Source organism: Rhinolophus sinicus, linkage group LG06 (genome assembly GCF_036562045.2).
Source record: "Rhinolophus sinicus isolate RSC01 linkage group LG06, ASM3656204v1, whole genome shotgun sequence".
NCBI classification, from domain to species: Eukaryota; Metazoa; Chordata; class Mammalia; order Chiroptera; family Rhinolophidae; genus Rhinolophus; species Rhinolophus sinicus.
In genome coordinates this window covers 10,971,577-10,992,652 of record NC_133756.1, presented here as the reverse complement: position 1 = coordinate 10,992,652, position 21,076 = coordinate 10,971,577, and the positions used below count along the sequence as shown (strand labels likewise).

Sequence of the window (21,076 nt, the reverse complement as noted above, 5' to 3'; positions counted from 1 at the left end):
GAGCTGCGGCGTCTGCTCTGGCTGCGTGGAATCCCCGGGATGCAGGGCGGGGGGAGGAGAAGAATAAGGGCTGAGGGTCTGCGCCAGGGTCTAGCGCACACGTGCGGCTGCCAGCCCTGCGCTCCCAGCGCAGCGTCCCAGCCGCGGGCAAGGGCGTGCGGGAGGGGGCTACGGACTCCCGGGCCTGGCGCTCCAGTCCGTTTTTTGCTGTGGATCCCGGGAAGGGGGGCCGGCTCGGAGGTGGGACTGCAAAGGGGGGGATTCCCTCCCTCGTGCGAGCGGAGGACTGGCTCCTCTCCCGGCTGGGAGCTCCGGCCGAGCGGAGGCGCGACGGAAAGCACGCGCACCGGGAGGAGAGCCGGGAGCGGACCGCCAAGAGGGACGCGGCGGAGAGCTGGGGCCGGACCGAGCCGCGCCGCCCCAGAGGACCGATGCGCCGGGTGGGGCGCTGGCCCCGGAGGGCGTGAGCCGCCCGCAGATTGAGCAACTTGGGAACCCGCGGGCGGAGCGCGGGAGAGCCGGGAGCCCGGGACAGTCGTACGGCTGGCGGGTGAGCCGGCCGCGCCCTCGCCCCTCCCGGGCCTGCCCCCGCCGCAGCTGGCAGCGTGGAGGTGAGTGCCCCCTGAGCTGCCCGGTCCACCACCCTCCTGCCCCTTTCCCCGGGGCCTGGGGTGCCGCGGGCCCTCCCGTCGGGGCTTGGCGGAGCTGAGTGCGGGGCCAGACAGCAAGAGGAAGGGGACTTCTGACTGCCCTCTGGTCAGCGCGGGCAGGAGAGGGCACCTCCTGCAAATCCTGCTGCCCTCCGCCCGCGTCATCCCTCCAGCCAGTGGGCAGCCGCCTTCCGTTTGCTACCTCGGGTTCCCCTCAACCCCGCAGCCCCGATGATCGTCTTCACTTGTAGTTCGGAACTCCCCACGTCCGCCAGCCCTACTCGACACCACCCGCATTTCAGAAACTTTGACTCCTGGTCTCATCACCTCGGATTTCTCCTGGTCCTACGGCCCCTGGTTACCTATCCACACCCCAGTCCTGCAGGCCGGGCCCGGGTCCGACGTGGCAGGCAGCTTGCGCGGCGGCCCCCGTGAGCTGCGAGGTGGCGCGGCTCCGTGGCCCGCGGGGCAGGATGACATTGCTTGGTTGGGGGGAGGTGGGGGCTGTGTGTTCGCCCCGGGCTCCGGAGGGCAAGGGAGGGTTTTGAGTACGTGCACTTGGGGGCAGGAGTTTTCTTATGCAACCGGTCTCTCGGACTTGGAGAGTACTCTTGGATTTGGGGGGCGGGCGGGGGCAGTCGGGTAACTTCAGGTCTCCCCTCCCCCTGCACCTGTCGGGCCTCTTCGGGATGGTGGGGAGGGGAGAATTTGCACGCTCGGAGCGGTGACGGAGGGACGACCGGGAGCCTTCCCCGCTGCCCTTGGTGTTGGGGGCGGGGGTGGGGGGCACCTGGTTTAGCTGCAGGGGCACTAATCCCCACGGGTCTGGCGAGCAAGTACTTGGTCCCGCCCTCCATCTAGCAAGTCTTCTGCCCCCACCCGCCAGCCCACTGCCCCCAAAACTCTACACCCGTAGCGGGTCCTGGGGAGGCCTAATGAGAAATGATGTGGATGGTTTACATTTTTGGGACTGTGTCCGGCCCCGGACGGAATACCAATTTATCCTGATAGTGTTGCAGGCAAGAAGGTGAAAGGTATTCCAGCCCTCTGGGGGGGACTGAGTCCCCGCCCTCACCTCCACCCCCAGCTGTGTCCCCCTCCCTAGCTTGTGCCCTCCCCTTCCCCGGACCACCTAGCACGAGTGGCCTCTCTCCTCGGTCTCCCACCCGAGCTCTGCCTTTGCCTCCAGCCCCTTCCCCATCTCTGTGGGTCTAGTCCCTAAGCTGGCTCGGGCCCCACACCCACCAGCTCCCTGCTCTTTGCCCCGCCCTCCAGCTCCCCAGTCCTAGTAAGTAGCTGGTCACTGATGAGGTTTGTAAGTGCAAGACCCTTAACCTCTCAGTCAGTGCCAGTAAAAGGGGAAGAATTTTACTTTCCTCCTTGAGGAGTAAATGAGGGCCTAGCACATGGCAGGTGGCGCAGGTCCGTGGTGAATGTGAATCCCTCACTCCCACCCTGGCTGAGACAAAATGCCCTTCCTCACCCCCCACAGATGCCTGAGACCTTGATCACTGCCAGCACTTTCCATTGCTGGTTCTGCCTGTGAAGACTAATGGGCCTCAAAAAATGAATTGCTTCTGCCATATAACCTAAGGGGCAAGGGAACTAATAGAAATGAGGCAGGCTACTTTAAAAGAAAGTCATCAGCTCCTATCACCTTTGGCAGCTCTAGCCCACGTGGTTGTGTGTGTGTGTGTGTGTGTGTGTGTGTGTGTGTGTGTGTGGTGGGGAAGGGCAGGAATGAGCTGGGGCTTGGTACTGCAGGGTTCCTAGTCTGGGACCCATCCAGCTTTTAAAATCAGATTTCACATAAAATTCTGAATTTTCAACTTTTAAAAAATCGTATCTGGCAATATCGAGTCATTATTTCTGCCTATCAACAACCAACTGGAATTGAACAGCGTATGCTCCCTTTAAATGGGGCATTTGCCCTTCGCTTCCTTCCCCCCTCACATACATGCACACATGCAATTTCCTTCCTATTTGTTGCTTGTACCCCTGGTCTAATAAACTCTTAGGTCCTTTTCAGAGTTGATTCTATCTGTACATATTTTTTCAAGTGTTTGAAACTCTTCCCATCCAGTGATGGGTGAGAGAGACCAGTGTCACTTGCTCCAGTGACATTCAGATCTAGACCCTCCTCCCCATTTCCTACCGTGTTTCCCCAAAAATAAGACCTAGCTGGACCATCAGCTCTAATGTGTCTTTTGGAGCAAAAATTAATATAAGACCCTGTCTTATTTTACTATAAGACCGGGTCTTGAATAGAATAGAATAGAATAGAATAGAATAGAATAGAATAGAATTAATATAATACTGGGTCTTATATTAATTTTTGCTCCAAACGACACAGTAGAGCTGATGGTCTGGCTAAGTCTTATTTTCAGGGAAACATGGTAGCTGAGATCCTGGTTCAATGGTGCTACGAGTGGGCGTGGGCCAGGACTTGGGTGAGCATGGCAAGAGCAGGCTGAAAGCTAAGACCTGGGAGGATTGGTGAGGAGTGGCAGGGAATTAGAGGGAAGTCGAGGAAGGCAGCTAACCTCTGCTGAGCACTAATCCTGAAGTGGCCGCTTCGCTTGGTGCAGGGCAGGCCCAGGGCGTGCCGAGGTGCGGAAGAGACCTTTTCTGTGCCAAGGACCCCAGAGGGGAGACCCGTCTCACAGACCCAGGGTTCAACACCAGGTGTTTCTCAGGTGGTCTTCTCCAGGGTCTGTCCAGTGTAAAGACTGATGGTACCCCGAGGATCTATCTGCCTGGGGTCCTCTGACCTCAGTTTGAGAAATGCTGCAATTAAAGGTTAACGCTCTCACTCTGAGGGATCACGCTGGGGTCCAGGTGATCAATGATACAGATAAATGCAACTATGGACATTGCATAACAATGCTCAGTGTTCAGATTCATATCTAGATGATAACAGAAACAGTTTATATTGCTTCTTAGATGACCATTGGAATGCGGCCACAAAGTGAAGTCTCCGTCATAGGAAATACAATGAACATTGTTGCGTCCTCGCTATGTGCCAAGCATCATTCTAAGCAGTTTCATGTATTAACTCACTGAAACTATAAAAAACAACAACGCCCTTGCAGATAAGGAAACTGAGGTTCTGATCCGATAAGCAATTAGCTCAAGGTAACAGCTAACAAGCAGGGGAGCCCACATTGGAAGCCAGGCAGTCTGACTCTGAAGTTTATGCCCTTGACTGTCATGCTCTATGGCAAACCTCTGAGACTATGTACTTGGGGCTAAAGACCCCAGTTTGATAAACTCAAGGTGATGGAAGTGTGTAGTGGGGGGTGGGGAGGAATGGGAAGGCTTTTGCAGGTCATACAGGGAGTACTAGAGGAGAAGGTAGGGGCTGGCAGCTCACAGGGCATTAAGGGTGGCTGGGGGCATCTTTGCTGGCTCCGGCCCCAGCGCCAGGTGGGATCCATCAGCCTCATGTAAACACTTCTCACAGGCAGCTTAACCACTTGAGTGTGTCTGGCCTTCAAAGCCGGTGGGAGAGGCTGAGGAGGGAGGTGCTGATATTCCCTGTGGAATCATGATTTATCTGCCATGCAGGTGGGCTCTTCTGGGGCCTCTCTGAGAGGCAAAAGGGGAGATGGTTGGGACAGGGGCTGGGAAGGGCACCTCTACTCCAGCAATTCAGATTTCTCATTCGTAAGCCAAAACTCGGCCAACTCAGAGCAAGCCTGTGAAATAGGCATATTTATCCCGGTCTTATAGATGAGGAGTCTGAGGGTCAGAGAGGCTAAGCAACTTGTCCAAAGGCATCTAACCAGTGGGTGGGAGGGAGATCCTTCCCTGGCATCTACAAAGCTTCCTGAAGGCTCCCTGTTTCCTCCTATCCCTGCGTGAGGGGACGTTGGTATTCAGCAATGCCTGGGCTGGCCTCTGCGGTGAGTGCATTCGATCTTGTGAGTGTGCACTGGGGTTCCATCCTCTGACTCCCAGGTTGGGCTCCAGCTTCCCGGACACATTTTGTTGGGGAAGGACTAGCTCCCCCTGCCCCCATCATCCAGCCAGCCATCCGGAGACCTGGCTCTCACTGGGCTGGGGATTATCCCCATTCTCTATGTCTCTGGCCAGAGCAGGCATAGCTGCCTCTTTTATCCCCTCACAAAGGCCAGGCCCACCAGGCCTGCTGTGTCAGAGTTTCTGTGGCCGGAGAAGCCTTACTTCCTTTTCTCCCTCCAAGCCCAGAGGGCTACGCAGAGTCTGCCAGCTTGTCAGGGGCCACTGCTCTAGCTCCAGGATAGGTGAAAGGCATAGGGGTGACGCAGCACTGGGAAGAGAAAGCTGAGGGGTCAGTCACAGAAGGACAGAGAGAGCTCCTCTTCAACAGACATGATATCACTGCAGCATGAGGTCTATAGTGTAGACCTAAAGAAGGATTTCCAGTTAGAACTGGCCAACATTGGGTAGGGATCAGCTGGTTCCCAATGATCCACAAGTTTAGTTTGAGGGTCCACCACATTCCAGCTGCTTGGGTAGCCAGCTCTAGTCCCAGGTTAGGGAATTCTGCAAGATAGGAAAAGGAACAGATTTCTTCTACGGAGGTGCCAGGTGGGCAACTTGTAATGTTCAAACATTCTGAGTTCTCATAGTCTCCTGGGCAGGAGACCACATGGCAGTATAGGAGGCATAAATTGGGGATACCCCATAGTACCCTGGAATTAATCATTCTCTCTCCTCCCACAACAGGTTGGGTTTTGGAGGTGTCCCTGCTGAAGTGACGAGTTCTCCCATGTGACATTCCCAAGTGCCTTTGAGGAAAGCTCTCTGGACCTCCTTATGGAGAAGTGGGCTCCCTACAACCACTCTGTCCCCACCTGAGGTTATGGTGGATTTGGGACGTGGCCCAGGCCTGGGCCTCCTGCTGTTGACCCAGCCCCGGAGGCGTTAGCAAGAGCCCTGCGCCATCCACTGCCCCAGAGACCACCCCTCCTACCAGGGGCCTAGAGCTGGCCAGTGACTATGCGGCTTGGGCTGTGTGTGGTGGCCCTGGTTCTGAGCTGGATGCATCTCTCTGCTGGCGGCCGGGGCATCAAAGGGAAGAGACAGAGGCGGAGTGAGTAACGACAGGGCAGGGCGAGGAGCCATGGGCGTGGGAGGGGGCCACCTGGGGACGGGCCTCGGTGGCTTCATTCTGTGGTGACCGTTGCCGAGCTCTACTTTGTCTATTACAGATGTGTAGATTGCTCAACAGATTGTCCTGTTTGTGGATTATCCAGTTTGTGGGTTAATTTGTTGAGAGTGCCCACCATGTAGATTCCTCACTTTGTCTATTTCCGCCTTTGAAGACTCTGCTTTCTATAGTAACCCCTCTGTCCTGAGGATCCAGTGTGTGGATTGTGCCCTTGGACATAACACCAGCTTTATGTGCTATCTGTGGAGATGTGTCCTGGCCCTGCCCCAGGGTGTTTGATTCCCTTTTTACTGACAGTTTAGGGCCCTTTCTTTTAGTGGTAGCTGACGTGCAACCCTTTTGGGACAGGAACTTTGCCCAGCTTGGTGGTCGCCACAAGTCTTCCCTGCCCAGATAATGGGGCAGGCGCCATGGGACAGGAGGCTCAGGAGACTGTCCACCCCTGTGGTTTTTAACCCTGTCCAGTGGGAAGCAAGGAGCTGCACTGGGGAGGAGGAGGGGTGAAGGGAAGGCAAGTGGGCAGGAGACAGGCCCTACCGCCCCTCCGACCAGAAAAACTTGGCTCCTCCCTGTTTTCTGTAAGATTCCATATAAGATCTCATTGAAAGAAAGAGTTCTCACAGCTTAAAATAAAATAAATCCTATCATTGTACAGATGGGGAAAGTGAAGCTAAGAAAGGGGAAGAGATGACAGGCCTACAGACACACAGTCCGTATTGTAACCCAGGTCTTCTGATTCCTGTGAGTCTAGTCTTCTTGAAAACAGCTTGATCGAGTTCAGGATGAACCTGTGCCCAGTGCCCCCACTGTCCCTCATAGAGCCCTGTCTTAGGTGCTCCCAAAATTTAGGTCCTCCAGCTTCTGCTTAAACTCTCCAGTGATGGGCGTTCTGTACCTGCTCATTATTTTGTGGGCGTGGCCAGTGCATGTGAGAGACACACGTAGGGAGTGGGGTGGAGGCCTGTGTTTACATCCGCCATCCGAGATGTCACACCCATAGGCAGGCAGCTCCTCTGAAGCCTGGTCCAGCCACCTCTTAGCTCACTTTTGAGGGCTGCAGACTGAGGCCTCCAGTAAAAGTTGAAAGGCAGCAGAGTTTGGTTGGGTCCCCACGGGAGCGGCCAAGGGCAGAACCCGGGGAGAGAAGCTCAGAGAACTGGTGAAGCTGAAAATCCCTGTCTTAACAAACAATTAGAGACGGTTAGGTTTAATCAGCAGCGAGGCCTTGGTTTTCCTCCCTTCTCATCTGTCGCCGCCAGTATTTTGGACTCCACCGGCCAGATGCGGTTTAGCGGTTTGTAATCAGTCTCCTCAATTTCCGAGATGAGACAGAGAGTATGAGAGGAACCACTCACACGTGCAGGTCCACACTCCACCTAAACCAGGGCCAGGAGACCTGTTGTTCTAAACTGTTGTACAAAAAGAGAACTGCTCTGGCCATCAGAAAGGGCCCAGTCCCAGCAATGGCCAATCGAATACAGTAATTTTGACAGTTTCTCTGCAGCCACACCCCACAGCCTTGGCAGCAATAACCCAGTGGTGTAAGTGACAGACATCCTTGGTGGTGAGATGTGAGATTGGGGTAAGGTGAGGGGGAAAGACTCCAGGTGCAGCGAGGGTCTAAGAGAGACATGGGCTCAGAGAGAGCTGAGGATGGTGGATGTTGCTAGGCAATACTTATTAAATAATAACCGTAAAGCTGCCAGTGTCATTGTATAGGAATATAGGTAGGCTTATGTGAGATGAGAGAGATATATAGTGAAAACTTGGTGAAATATCAAGCTACATGTTGACTTGGGGATGCATGTCATTGTTATATAAACAATGTGGGGACCATTTTGCCCTCGGGTGTCAGGGGAAGTGGGGGAGGGAAGAGAGAGGAGTGAGACAGCTGTGTGTGGCCTCCAGACCATGCGCTGTGTAGCCAGCGGGGCACAGGTAGCTTGCTAGGTATATGAGCCTCAGGTCTCTGGACTCTGTCCACCATCTTGTGACTGCGTGTTGGTAGAGCCACCAACGACCACCTGCTATAGCTCTGATCCGAAGCCACACATCAGTTCTGAGCCCAGAAATGGCTGATCTCGGGTGTGACTGATGGTCTCCCCCTCCATGGAGAGGGAGAAGTTGAGCACATAATTCCGTGGCTATGACTTATGAGCCCTGGCAGGGCGTCATTCTCCTCTTCCACTCACCGAGGACCCACCCTCACCCTGAGCACCCTCTTCACTCACCCTCACTGGCCCTCACCTTCTCCTGACTGCCTTCCTACCTGGATTTCCTGCCCTTCACCCGCCCTCACCTTCAGTGCCCCCTCCCTTTACCAAGACCCTTCTACAGGATTCCTGGGCCCCCTTGCTCAGTCTTACCCCGCCCCCCATGAAGCCCCCTTCCTTCACTAAACCCTGACTCCTCCAGAAGCCGGACCCCTTTTTTGGCCCTTCTCGCTGCACTGTTTTCCACCTGAAGTTTTTGTCCCCTTTCACACTGACTTGTAGAGTCTCCCCCCCCCCCAATTCATTTCTTGGGCTATTCCACAAACATCCATTTGGAATCTACAGAGGCTGGACCTGGGTCACAGAGATGAATCTTGAGGAGTCCCTGAGAAGGGCAGGGGAAGAGACAATTTCAATCTAGTGTCAAGTTGCGAGGAGGAAACAGGAAGCAACCTGAGGGTGGGGGAAGGGCTGGGAGGGCCCAGAGCCAGTGCCTCCTGAGTTGTTTTTAGAGCCCAGTAGGTGATCTCTTGGCAAAGGTGTAGGAGGTAGGGGAGGGGGAGGGCATTCAGGCCAAGGGACCAGCACGTGCACAGGTGTGGAGCTGGGCGGAGGCTGAGACTGTTTGCTCAGGAAATGGGGTACAGCTAGTAGCAGTAGCTGGAGAAATAGTTTCTAAGCAGAGTTCGGGGGAGCCTAGGGCTTTAACTGGGCCAGCTGTGCTCATGTCTGTTTCATACATGGAGAATCTTTTCTGTTGAAAGGAAGGGTTGTGCTGGTAAAATAAAAAGCCCAACACCCCAGAGGATAGAGCAGCCACAGCTGCCTGGGGCTGAGGGAGCATCCTGGGGGGACCACGCCACAGAGGTCAGATGGTGGACTGCTTTGTACGTGTCAGGCTGAGGAGTCTGTACTTGACCTGACTTGAGCTGTGGGTAATGAGGAGCCACGGAGAGGTTTCAATCAGAGACGCAGCATGTTCCAGCTGCAGGAAGGGGTGAGGGGAGGTGGCTTGAGGTGGGAGGCAAAAGGCCAGTTCAGTCTACTTGGGCCCAGGTGAGAAAGAGTGAAGGTCTAAACTAAGCTCCCAGTTGAGTTAAAGAATGCTAGAGCTTCCTGGGGGGCGTGCCCCAGGATGACCCTGGGCTACAGGAATAGACACATCAACTGGGAGAGTGTGAAGCCTGAGAAGGGCCCTTGCCTCACTGAGGTCTCATTCTCTGTCACCTCCCACCCCACTCCCACTAATTTAACTCAGGTCTCTTATTGAATCTAGTTCCTCAAAGGCTAGATACCAAGGTCATCCCTCTTCTGGGTCCTGGCGAGTTCCTCTCTACCCCTCATTGACCTTCACCCAATCCACCCCAAGCCCCCATTCCTATCCAATCCCTCTCCCCAGACTCTATCAAACACACAGTGAGCTTCATCTGTGTACCCTCTTCCCGAGCCTCTGCCTCACTCACCACATCTTCAGCCCTACATTCTGGGGGGAATCCCCATCCCTTTGTGGGGCCTCACCCCTTCACTGGCTACCATTCAGAAATAAGATAGGCTCCGCCTTCCAAAGCTCTTTCTAGTGGGAGGAAAAGATATATTAGCAGTGAAGAATGACACATGTTGATGTCTACCACAATGGATTCAAGTACTGGGGGTGTGGGAACACAGAGATATAGTCCATTCAGTTTCTGCAGGGAGGTGAGATCAGGGAAGACTTCCTAGAGGAGGTAACTTTAGTGCTGAGGCTTGAAGAAGTTAGTCAGGCTCAGGAGGAGGCAGAGAGTGTTCCAGGTAGAAGGACCAACTTGTATAAAGAAATAGAGTTGTGAAGTAGTGTGATGTGCCCAGAGAAACAAAAATAGTTCCATATTGCTTAAGGGCAGTGTTGCGAGACGAGGCAGGTGGGATCTGCTCATGGGAACTTTTTAGGACAGGTGGAGGAACTGAGTCTTAATTCTGCAGGCCTAGGGAACTATGGATGGATTTTAGGCAGGGGTGTGACACCTTCAAAGTTTTGGTTTTAGAAAGATCCCTGGAGATGAGAAGGTTGGGGAACTGTGAGAAATCAAGTCCCTTTAAGAGGAGGGACTATGGCCAGAAGCCAGTCTTCAGGGAGACAGGGGCTCTAAGCTACCCTGGGGCAAGGCCTGATTACAGTAATATCAACCTGAAGGGTTTTGGACAAGGATGGAGCAGGAGGAGAAGCAACAGAGAAATCGAGGAGGCCACAGCCTTGCCTTCCTGGCTCAGTGAAGTGGGCTTCCCTCAGTGCTTGGGAGCCGGGGGAGAAGGCAGGGTGGTTAGGGAGGGCTGAGCTGTGTGAGGGGGATGTGTGAGGAAGTTGGGAAGGAGGCTCCATCCCCTCTCTGAGCCCTTCTGCACACACACACACACACACACACACACACATATACACACAGGCACACACAGGCACACATATACATACACCCACACATGTACACCCCCCCCCACACACACACACACTGAGCCAGCTTCCTTGGCCATGCTATAGCCTTGCAGGGCTGCTCCCCTGCACACTTTCCCCCACCCTCACCGCCATCATAGGCACAGGAGCCTCAGGGAGCCTGTCAAACTGTGAATCTGACCATGCCCTTCTGTAGTCCCTTTGCCAATAGAATAAAGTCCTAGTTTCCATTCCGTGGAGGCTCGAGGACATTCAGATCCTTTGCACAGGCTGCCTCCTGACGGGCGCACCCTCTTCACCTAGCCGGCTAGGTAAGGGAGTGCCCTCATTGCTCCTCCATTCACCGCAGCGCACAGCCACCTGCTTCCCACACTCCTAGGTGGGCCTGTGTTGCTGTACTTCCACATTCCCCGCTCCTAACACAGCTCTGGGCATGTGTTAGATGTGCAGTAAACGTCCACAGAATGAACGAGTCTTGGCTTTTCCCTTTAAATCATTATGCAACACCCACTATCTTCCTTGGACGCACACACAGAGCCTCCCTACCCTCTGGCTCTCCATCCCCTCCCTGCCCATCCATTTGCCTTGCTAAGCTGAGAACACCCTTCGGTTCTTAACCCCCTTGAGAAGCATCCTTTTCCTCATTGAAGTAACCCCTGCTAATCACGTAACCCCTCTCCTCCTTCAGAGCCCCAAAACCTCATGGAGCTCAACCCCCTAGTCCCTTGTCCTGGATCCTGACCTCAAGCCCAAGGCCAGTCCTACCACCTGAGCTCTGTGTCTGGACCTTCCCCATCCTCAGGCCTTTAGCCTACCTCTGGTCTTGTGGTCATAGTTCTGCTCCCAGCTGGTCTCTTCCCTCTCTCTTTCTATGTTCTTGGACCCTCTCTGTCCCTCTCGCTTTACTCCCACGTCGAGCCTTTCTGCTCTTCAGTGCACTGTGGGTTGGCTTTCACCCCTGCCACTCCACCAAAACTGCCCTTGTCAAGGTCACCTCCTAAGGCAAGCCTCCCAGATTCGCCTCAGAGCTCACTGGCCGTGATCTCCTCTCCGCCCTGGTCCCTGTGGTCTCTCCAACAGTTTCTATTCCCTCTCTCTCTCAGTCCCCTCCCACCTTTCTATGATTCCTTCTCAGCTTCTCTCTGCACCCCTCTTCCTCTGCTTGTCTGTGGACTGTGAGTATTGCCCAGGCCTCAGCCCTTGGCCCTCTTCTCCAGCTGCACAGCTTCTGCCCGGGATGCTTCTCCTCCCGCGGATTTAACCACAATGACAGCGACCAGAATGGATCCCTGAGTTCTCTCCCCCTTTCCACAGCTGGTTTCCTGAAATGAGATGGCCTTCTTTCCTCACCTTACTTTTCCTGCTTAACTACTGCCCCTGCTCTCCACCCCCACCCAGAGTACCAACCACCTGTTTCTTGCTGTTCTTTACATGACACCTGAGCAGCATTTGCCATGTGATGCCTCCTTCCCCTGTTGAGTACACTCTTCTCTTGGCTTCCATGATGCCATATGCTTGTGAGTGTCCCCTCTCCGTCTGGTTGCTCCTTCTCAGCCTCTAAGCTAGCCTTCCGTTTTTTGTCCTTCTCTTAAATTTCTAATTCCTAGTCTCACTCTCTTCACCCGTTGTCCTTGCCATCTCAGGGACCTCCATGCCTTTGACGACTATTTATATGTTAAGGACTCCATGTCTCCGTCTCCAGCCTAAATGTTTCTCTTGAGTTCCAGACCCACAGGTTCAACTGCCTAACAGACACCTTCCCCTGGGTATCCCACAGAAACCACAACCTCAACAATCTAAAACTCAACTACTCATCATATCCGCACCCAAACCTGCTCCTCCTCAGTGAAGAGCCCACAGCTATCCTGTCACCCAAGCCCAGCACCTCCACGCCATCCTCAGTTGTTCTTTCCTGACATCACCTTGTCTTGTCTGGCCTGCATATCTCGTGTGTCTTCTCCCTTCCATCCAACCCATTCTCTCCACAGCAGTGATCTTCCTAAAATGGAATCCTGACCATGGCTCTTAGTTTAAACCCACAGTGCTTGCTCGTTGTCCAAACTCCTCCATGTGCACTTAAGACCCTTCCTCGTCTGGGCCCTGTTTCCCTCTCCAGCTTCAGGTCTAACCGCGGACTCCAGATTCCAGCTACGCTGAACTAATTTCAGACGCCCATGTGTGCCATACTTTTTCTTGTTGTGTCACTGACAGATCTGAAGGAAAATGCACTCCGAGATTTGTTGTTGGTTGAATGGGAGGCAGGCCGCAGCATTCTGAGAAGGCTTTTTGCAAGTCTGTCCTTAACAAAAGTGATAAGGAAGGAAAAAATGATGATGGACATAGCTGTAGAGGCTGCAAATGGGACACCTGGATGACTTCAGTTATTGAAACCAAGGCAAAAACCAAGAGGGAGCATTCATTTCCACAATGAATTAAGTGAAATCCTTTAGTAATAGAGGATTTAATATCTTTGAAGTAGAAATGGTACCTAATATCCGCAGTGATTTATTAATTTGTAATATAGCTGCATAAAGGCCCCAAGTGGAAAAATAATCCCAAGGGCTCTCTCATGACTCCAATATAACATTTGGAATAATTTTCCTCTCATAATAATTAAACCAACAAGAACAATATTAATTTTTCAATGTATTGATTGATTAAATAACGTTGACTCTATACAAATAAATTCTAAACTTAAAAAAAATCAGTCTAGCCCTGCCTGTCACTGTCCATGTCAACTCACATTGTCCCATCACTGGCCTTCAAACCCTCTTCTCTCTGCCCGGAACACATACTGGCTGTGAAGCCTTGTTCACGTCATTTAATTTCTCCATTTCCTTATCTGTAAAAATGAGGATTAAAAAGAAAATAATAATACCTACCTCGTGGGTTGTAAGGCTTAAATGAGTCAATACCTCTAAAGCACTGGGAGCTGCCACCGAACGAGTGTTGGACACTTCGTAATCAGCTGCCATTATTATGATTGTGATTTTGTTGTTGTTGCATTTGTTATTCTCTTTTTCCCTCTGCTCACCTTCCAACCTCTTCCTCATTCTCCTGCAATCAGGGCCCCTTCCTGGAGCAGGTGTTCCTCCCACAGCATCCTCATCTCCCTTTCTGGGGGCGGGGGAGGCACACAAGATGCAGTGTTTTGCCCGGGGTCACAGGTTGGGGATTTGACTCCAGGTCCAGTGACTCTGAAGCCTGAGCTCTGGGCCCTGCGTGATCTCCTGCCATCTCTGTTCCGATTCCCCCAGCTCCCTGCCTCCCACCTGTATCTATAGTTTCTCACTGCCTGGCTCCTCCTAAGGGACTCATACTACTCTCCTTCACCTCTTTACTTCTCAACTTGCTTTTCTTCCCAGGGGCCTCTTTCAGGGACTGGCCTCCCTGTTCACCCGTACCTGGGGCCAGAATGCTGGGACTCGCCCCAGACTCCTCCCCTCCTACCGGTCACCGTGGCATGCTGATCGTATTCTCTAAGCATCTCTGAAGTCTTTTTCTCTCCATCTCCACTGAACCGAATTTTAAGACTTTCTCACCGGGATGATCTGATGGTCAGTTTCCTTCCACATGGTCCTTCAGTCTCTGGGCTCCATCCAGGCTGTCAGAAGCACCTTTCCAACATGTCAATCAGACCAGGTCTTGCTCCAGCTTAAAACTTGCCAGTGGCTCCCTGTCAGCTAATCAGCTCTCAGAAAGATCCCAAGAAAACTCTGTAAAACAAGGGTTCTGTGGCCAAATGTTTGGGAAATGCAACTCTCTGTCCCCGTCTTGGAGAGGCACTCAGCAGAGGAGCATAAGAAAGGGTGTAAGAAGTAAAGAATCCTGTTCCACTTGTTGGACCCTGTGGTTCTCAGTCTTCCCTGATTCAGTGACCTTTTCTCCACGGTCCCCTCGGAACATGGAGGGGAATCATGTTCCAGGGAATATTCTTGGGGAAATGCAGCCTGGCAGGATCAAGTACGAGTTGCTTAGCGTGATATTAGAGGCTCCTCAGGACAGGACTCCGTATCTTTCACCACTTTCCTCCTACCCCTCTTGTCTGCTCCCCCAAATTATCTGCTATTCCCCTTGGGTTGATTTACACCTCTGTGGTCCTGCTCCTCGGGGGCCCTTATCTCTATTTCCTAATGGACAAATCTCTACTAACGTCTCAAGAGTTCACCCAAATGGCACCTCTTCTGTGACTCTTCCCCTCTCTTCTTTTTGGGTCCATGATTGCTTGGTCCTGTGATTGAGCATTGCCTGTTCACGGGTCTGTCTGCACCACTGGAAGATCAGTGACGGGGTGAGGCCTCTTGTCCCCAGCGCTCACTGGGCAAGGGGTACCTAGGAGGGGCTCAGTGGGGGTTGGTTCAACAAGTGGCTGAGGGACGGAGATGGAAGCTCTGAGACATGCTGTGGCTGGAGATCACACTGTCTCAGAGGCGGGTTCTAAGCCAGGGTTTCTCAGCCTGAGCACCACCAACGGTTTGAACCTGATAATTTGTTGTGGGGCTGGCCACATGCACTGTAGGCTGTGTAGGGGAATTTTTGGCCTCTCTTCCCCAGATGCCAGTCGCAACTCCAGTCTCCAGTAGGACAAATGTTCCCTGGGGAGCAAAATTGTCTCTGGTTACGACCACTGTTCTAGACATGGGTTTCTTCCCATTGTCTTCCTGTCTCTGAGCAGGTAGCCTATTATCCCTCTTGTCCTTAAAACTTCCTCAAGGATTAAAACAAAATCCCTACTTCCACACCTGAGGCTGAGCTCTTCTTCCTCGGGAAAGGGTACGAGGAGGTTCCATGAAGCCACTTCTGTGGCTTCTCTGGGGAGGGTGTTGCGAGCCTGGAGGGTGAGCTTGTGTTGTGCCTGGAGCTATGGAGGCGTTTAGGGTGGCTGGGAGCTCTGGCTTCAGGGTCTGTTCCCTTGAGAGGACACTGGGGAGGTTTATTTATAAAGCAACCTTGCAGAGAGCTGCCAGCCTGGCCTGGGCTTTCTGAGAAGCACGTTCATTCTGTAGAAGGAAACTCCCATCTGCTCACTTCCCATCATTGTGGGAGCCTGGGAAAGAGACGTCTCTCCTCCAGCCACATTGTCACCCCTGTTCCACACTTGCAGTCAGCGCCGAGGGGAATCAGGCCTGCACCAAAGGCTGTGAGCTCTGCTCCGAGGTCAACGGCTGCCTCAAGTGCTCGCCTAAGCTGTTCATCCTGCTCGAGAGGAACGACATTCGCCAGGTGGGCGTCTGCCTGCCGTCCTGCCCTCCTGGATACTTCGATGCCCGCAACCCCGACATGAACAAGTGCATCAGTGAGTGTGGGCAGGGGGCACAAGGGCACCGGAGGCTCTGGATCCTGGGGGAGGGAGTTGGAACTGTCGGTAGCCAGCAAGAGGATTGGGGGACCCCGAGGATGGGCGATAGGAATTCTGATTCAAGTATGTGGCCGCGGCCAGACATCTCCTTCAATATCCCCTCCACATTTCCAGCTCAGTGTGTTCATATCAGAACGGCATCTCCTCCCTCCAGACCTGCACCAACCTGTATTCCCACAGATCCCGGTGTCCCAGGCCATCACCCAAACCATAGACCTGATAGCCAGCCTCTCATGTGTGCCATCTCCCACACATCCAATAGCTGAATCGTACCTGCTCCATCTCCCGTCTATCCCCCTGCCATTGCCTTACCCAGGCTCCCGTTGCCTCTCTCCTGGACGATGGCAATAGTCTGTTTATGTGTCTTCCAACCCTCATCTGATTCCCTTCAATCTCCCCTCCACACTGCAGCCAGAAAGATGCTTCTGAGACACACAACCTATCCCATCATACTTCTGCTTAAAAACCACCACTGGCTCTACTGACTGCAGAGGAATTCAAGCCCCAGGGAGCCTGCTCTCTCCCTCCTTCTCACTCTGTTCCTCTCCCATATAACAACTGTTTCATGTGCTTCAAGGCATGTACTGTCATACTTCCATCCCGCCTTAGCTGTGACATCCTGGGGGACATGCTGTGAACACAGTCCCACGAGCAAAGCCTGCGCTCCCTCCCATTTGTTCAGGGCACTGAAGTTTGCAATGCGTTTCCAGATCTCCTGTCAGTTGAGCTCACAACACCCTTTGGAGGGAGACAGTGAGGCCTGGAGGGACAACGACTGGGGTTCTACTCTCAGCTCTGCTACCTATTTGGTGTGTGACTTTGGGCATGTTACAACCTCTCAAAACCTCACCTTTAAAATAAGAGTACTAGTTTTTACCCCTGGGGTTGTTGTGAGAGGCATGTGTAAAGCCCTTTCTGTCTGGTACTCAATAAATGCTAACTGCTATTGTTCTATTTCACCTGCAACCAAAACCAGGAATCAGAGCATGAGAGAAGGAAGGAGGGAGAGAGAAGCTGAGATAAAGCCACAGAGGCTAGGAGGCACAGAGGAGGGTGCGGTGGGGTGGAGAGCTTGTGAGGTTGGAGGTAGGACCCTGGGGCTGCCCGCTTGGTCCTCAGGGTATTTGGGATGGGGAGTTCCTGGCTGTGCCTGCTCCTGGGAACCTGGCAGCCCAGGCTCCAGGTGCCAGAGACTGGGAAGGAGTTAGCCCCGCCCACAATCAGGGAAGGGAGAGATTGTGAAAGACCCTGCCTGCTTCTCCAACCCTGCAACCCACCCTCCCCCACTTCCCCAGAGGAAAGAGAGCTGGCAGTAGGTGATCAGGGAGGGACCCAAGAGCCTAACCAAGGCGGTTCCTGGAACTCACTTGCAGAGGGAGAGGAATTTGCCCTGGGATTGTTTCCCCCTCCTCCAAACTGATTCTTTTTACCTGGTTGGAAGAGATCCCGGGTTTGGGGTGTTGTGGATACCCAACAATGGGGGCAGAGGGAGCCACACAGCCACAATCAGAGGGTCACTGTATCCCTGGGATGCCATGAGAGGCTAGGACCCTCCTTGATCCCAGAAGGCCCTGCCCTCCTCCTCTGAAACTGGCTCTCTTGGGCCTCACCTCAGGGTCCAGGGTTTGGGTTGGAATTGGCTGACCCTGGTGAGTGGCCACATCAGCCTCCTCGCTCCCCTCCCCCGGCCCTGTCCTTGCCTTTCCCTCCATCCCAAGACTCCTCTCTTGCAGGTCCCAGCTCCAAGCCACTGTCCTGCTCTCAGTGTGGGTGGGCCTGGACTGGTGGGCGTTAAGATGGGGACGAGGGGAAGTGTCTATTCCAGGCTGAGCCAAATGCCCCCGCTTTGGTCCTCTCCTCAGAATGCAAGATTGAGCATTGCGAGGCCTGCTTCAGCCACAACTTCTGTACCAAGTGTAAGGAGAGCTTATACCTGCACAAGGGCCGCTGCTACCCAGACTGTCCCGAGGGCTCTGCAGCTGCCAATGGCACCACAGAGTGCAGCAGTCCTGGTAAGGCACCATGGGCACTGCGGGCAGAGGGTCCAGGATCCCAGGAGGAGGGTGGCCAGGGAGTGTGCGCTGGGCGCTGTCCAGAGAAAGCTTACCCCCCCACCCCCACCACCACGCTCTGGGGTTTCTCTCAGGGCTTTTCTGCCCTCAGGGCCTGAGCCCCAGGCAGAGAGCAGGTGGGAGAAGCTCCCCTGGGGTGTTCTGGGCCAGAGGAAGAGATGTGACCCCTTCTCTTCTTTTCTCTCCTTCCCTCGCTTCCTGCCAGCACACTGTGAAATGAGTGAGTGGTCCCCATGGGGGCCCTGCTCTAAGAAGAAGAGGCGCTGTGGTTTCCGGAGGGGTTCTGAGGAGCGGACACGGAGGGTGCTCCATGCCCCAGGGGGGGACCATGCCATCTGCTCTGACACCAAGGAGATGAGGAGATGTACAGTGCGGAGGACACCCTGTCCTGAGGGTGAGCTGCAACCCCTGCCTCCCTGGGGCCGGGGGTCGGGCACAGCCATGGCGGTGACCACCTCTGCTGCCTGCCTGCTGCCCGGGAGAGGGTCCCAGGCCAGGGACAAGTGGGGAGCCCCCAACTCAAGACCCCACATTGTGCAAACCAGTGCCAGGTGCTTTCAGAGACCCAGAAGTCCGTGTGGTGAGAGCTGGAAACTTGTGTCCACATCCTTCCAGTTCCTCTGTTTCTTCTGAGCCTGCAGATGTGGGCACTGGAAGGGCCCTCAGAGGTCAGACAGGGTGTGGAAGGGGTGCTATGACCCAGCGAGGTGCAGTGATTTGACTAAGGTCACTCAGCCTACAGTTGCTGATGTGGCTGATGGCCCCAGAGGGGGCTGGGGACCATCCTACCTGTCCTGAAAGCTGCACTGAACATCTTGACCCATTGGGGCGCAAGGTTCAAGGAAGACATGAGGAACAGGGGGGTGTCTGGTCCGTTGAGGGGTAGAAGGTACAAAGGCTCTTGGGACCCCCTCTCAGTTCCCATGTTGCAGGGTCCTCTGAAGTGGCTGATGGCCAGAGGAGGCCTTCAGAAGACCCCGACTGCGTAAAGGCAGCATATCCAGCCTCTTCCCTGCCTCCCCCTGCCCAGCCTCCTCAGCACTCCCCTCCCAGGGCCGTTGGCCATGCCCGGGCTTGCGGGAGGACATCCTTTGTTGACTCTTCCTGCTATTGGGTTGCAGGGCAGAAGAGGCGGAAGGGAGGCCAGGGCCGGCGGGAGAATGCCAACAGGAACCCGAGCAGAAAGGAGAGCAAGGAGGCAGGCACAGGCTCTCGGAGACGCAAGGGCCAGCAACAGCCACCGCAGCAAGGGACAGTGGGGCCACTCACATCTGCAGGGCCCACCTAGGGACACTCTTCAGCCTCCAGGCCCATGAAGAAAGAGTCCAGCACTGCTCTGTGTGACGGAAGCTTTACGGAACTGGAGTACACACACTCCACATACGAGGCACAGACTCCGTGTCCAAACATGCAGCCAACATACATGCACACATGTGCGTGTGCGCACATGCACACACACATACAACACACACACTCTAGGCCACTGGAAGACACTTCTATCCCTCGGACATCATGATGTAAACAGGGCGGGGATGAAGAGGTCATCTCTGCCTGGCAGAGGGCTCAGCAGCGCCCACTTGGTTTGCGATGCTAACAGTGGATTGGTACACAACACTGCCCAGCATCCAGGCCCAAACTTTTGCAGAGTGTTGCCTTCTGGAGGAGCTGATAGGATTGGCCCAGAGTGGCAGACAGAAGCCAAAGCGTGGGGACTGCTCAGCATTTCCAGCTGTGTGACTTTTTCATTGGAGAGTATTGTTACACATCCATGATCCATATCAGGGCTGCCCGGCTCTGAAAACTGCTTAAAGGTTTATTTCAAATTAAAAACAAAACCCAAATGACAACAGTAGCCACAGGAACCACATTCTTTTCAGGGTACAGGAATTGGGGGGGGTGCATGGGAGCGGGAAGGGATGCAGCTGAAGTTTAAGAGACCCCTAACGTCCTCCCGGACAGAGTAGGACAAAAACTTTGCGGATACTCAGAATGGTAACCAGCTTCCCTATACCCAGAGTGTGGTCTGCGGCCCTGCATTAGTGTCATCACTGGGCAGCTTGTTAGAAATGAGACTCTCAGGCCCCATCCCAGACCTGGTGAAACAGTCTGTATTTAACAAGGTTCCAGGTGACTGACACGTGCATTCACATTTGAGAAGCACCGCTCTAATTACCTACCTCTAAGGATGAAGGGATTTTTGTCAGCTGTAGAGGAAGACTTTCCATCTGGGAGAGGTAGAATCTCCATACTGAATGGTACTCCTAGGACGAGGGAGTGCTCTGAGATAGTTGGTGACAGTCGGACCCAGAGGCAGCACAGTGGATGGAATCACCTCTGATGGCGTTCAGAAGTGTCCACTGGCAGCCATCTGTGCACCAGACTCTGGACTAAGTGTTTGGTTTCCAGTGGGGAGCCAACCATGGGCTTTGTCCCCGTGGAGCTTAGAGTTTGCTGGGGGTGACAGGTGTGAGTCAAGTCATCATTCAAATAAATGTGTAATTACAAGTGGGCAGAGTTAAGGGCAGGCAACCACTGTCACAGACACATAGCAATGAAAGTAAATAAAGTGAATAAAAGTCAAAGACTTTATCTCAGGGAAGCTTTTTGGAGGAGGTGATATTTGAGCCAAGCTCTGAAGGACAAGCAGAAGGCGTTAAGACAAAGAGAAGGAATGGCATTCTAATCCAGTGCTGTCCAATAGAAATATAACATGAGCCATTTATGTAATTTAATGTTTTCTAGTAGCCACATTTAAAGAGTAAAAAGAAATAGTGAAGTTAATTTTAATTGTATCTTTTTTTAACCAAACATGCAAAATGTACATCTTTTTAAATATGTAATCAATATAAAAAATTAACAAGATCTTTTACATTTTTTTGAAACTAACTCTTCAACATTCTGTGTGTATTTTTACACTTTATAGCATATCTTAATTTAGACACTAAACTTTCACCAGAAATACTTGAGCTGTGTGTAGGTTTCATAAAAATTAAAGTTGAAAAGTAGATTCACAAACTCAAGTTGTTTCAAGAAGAGGTAAACTTGCCAATAACCAAATTGAGCATGTTTTGAATTTTAAATTTAATTAATTAATATTAAAGAACATTAACAATTCATTTCTTCGGTTGCACTAGACATATTTTAAGTGCTCACCAGCCACCTGCGGCTAGTGGCTACTATACTGGACAGCATAGCTTTCAACAGA

The 21,076-nt window shown here is 53.2% G+C and overlaps 1 protein-coding gene across 1 annotated transcript; it reads left to right on the top strand.

The window, feature by feature from the left end:
- Nucleotides 1–288: 288 nt before the first annotated feature.
- RSPO1 (R-spondin 1) lies at nucleotides 289–19,720 on the top strand. Its single transcript, XM_019726607.2, has 6 exons — nucleotides 289–611; nucleotides 5,361–5,727; nucleotides 15,545–15,736; nucleotides 17,662–17,811; nucleotides 18,077–18,265; nucleotides 18,993–19,720. The coding sequence occupies exons 2-6, from the start codon at nucleotides 5,634–5,636 to the stop codon at nucleotides 19,157–19,159; spliced, it is 792 nt and encodes a 263-aa protein (XP_019582166.2). The 5' UTR covers nucleotides 289–611; nucleotides 5,361–5,633; the 3' UTR covers nucleotides 19,160–19,720.
- The last annotated feature ends 1,356 nt before the right edge of the window (nucleotides 19,721–21,076 follow it).

Excerpts from the sequence above, each read along its gene's own strand:
- RSPO1 (XM_019726607.2), top strand. The coding sequence starts at position 5,634 with ATGCGGCTTGGGCTGTGTGTGGTGGCCCTGGTTCTGAGCTGGATGCAT. Across the intron at positions 15,737-17,661 it reads CGACATGAACAAGTGCATCA|AATGCAAGATTGAGCATTGC; the intron begins GTGAGTGTGGGC and ends TCCTCTCCTCAG. Across the intron at positions 18,266-18,992 it reads GAGGACACCCTGTCCTGAGG|GGCAGAAGAGGCGGAAGGGA; the intron begins GTGAGCTGCAAC and ends ATTGGGTTGCAG.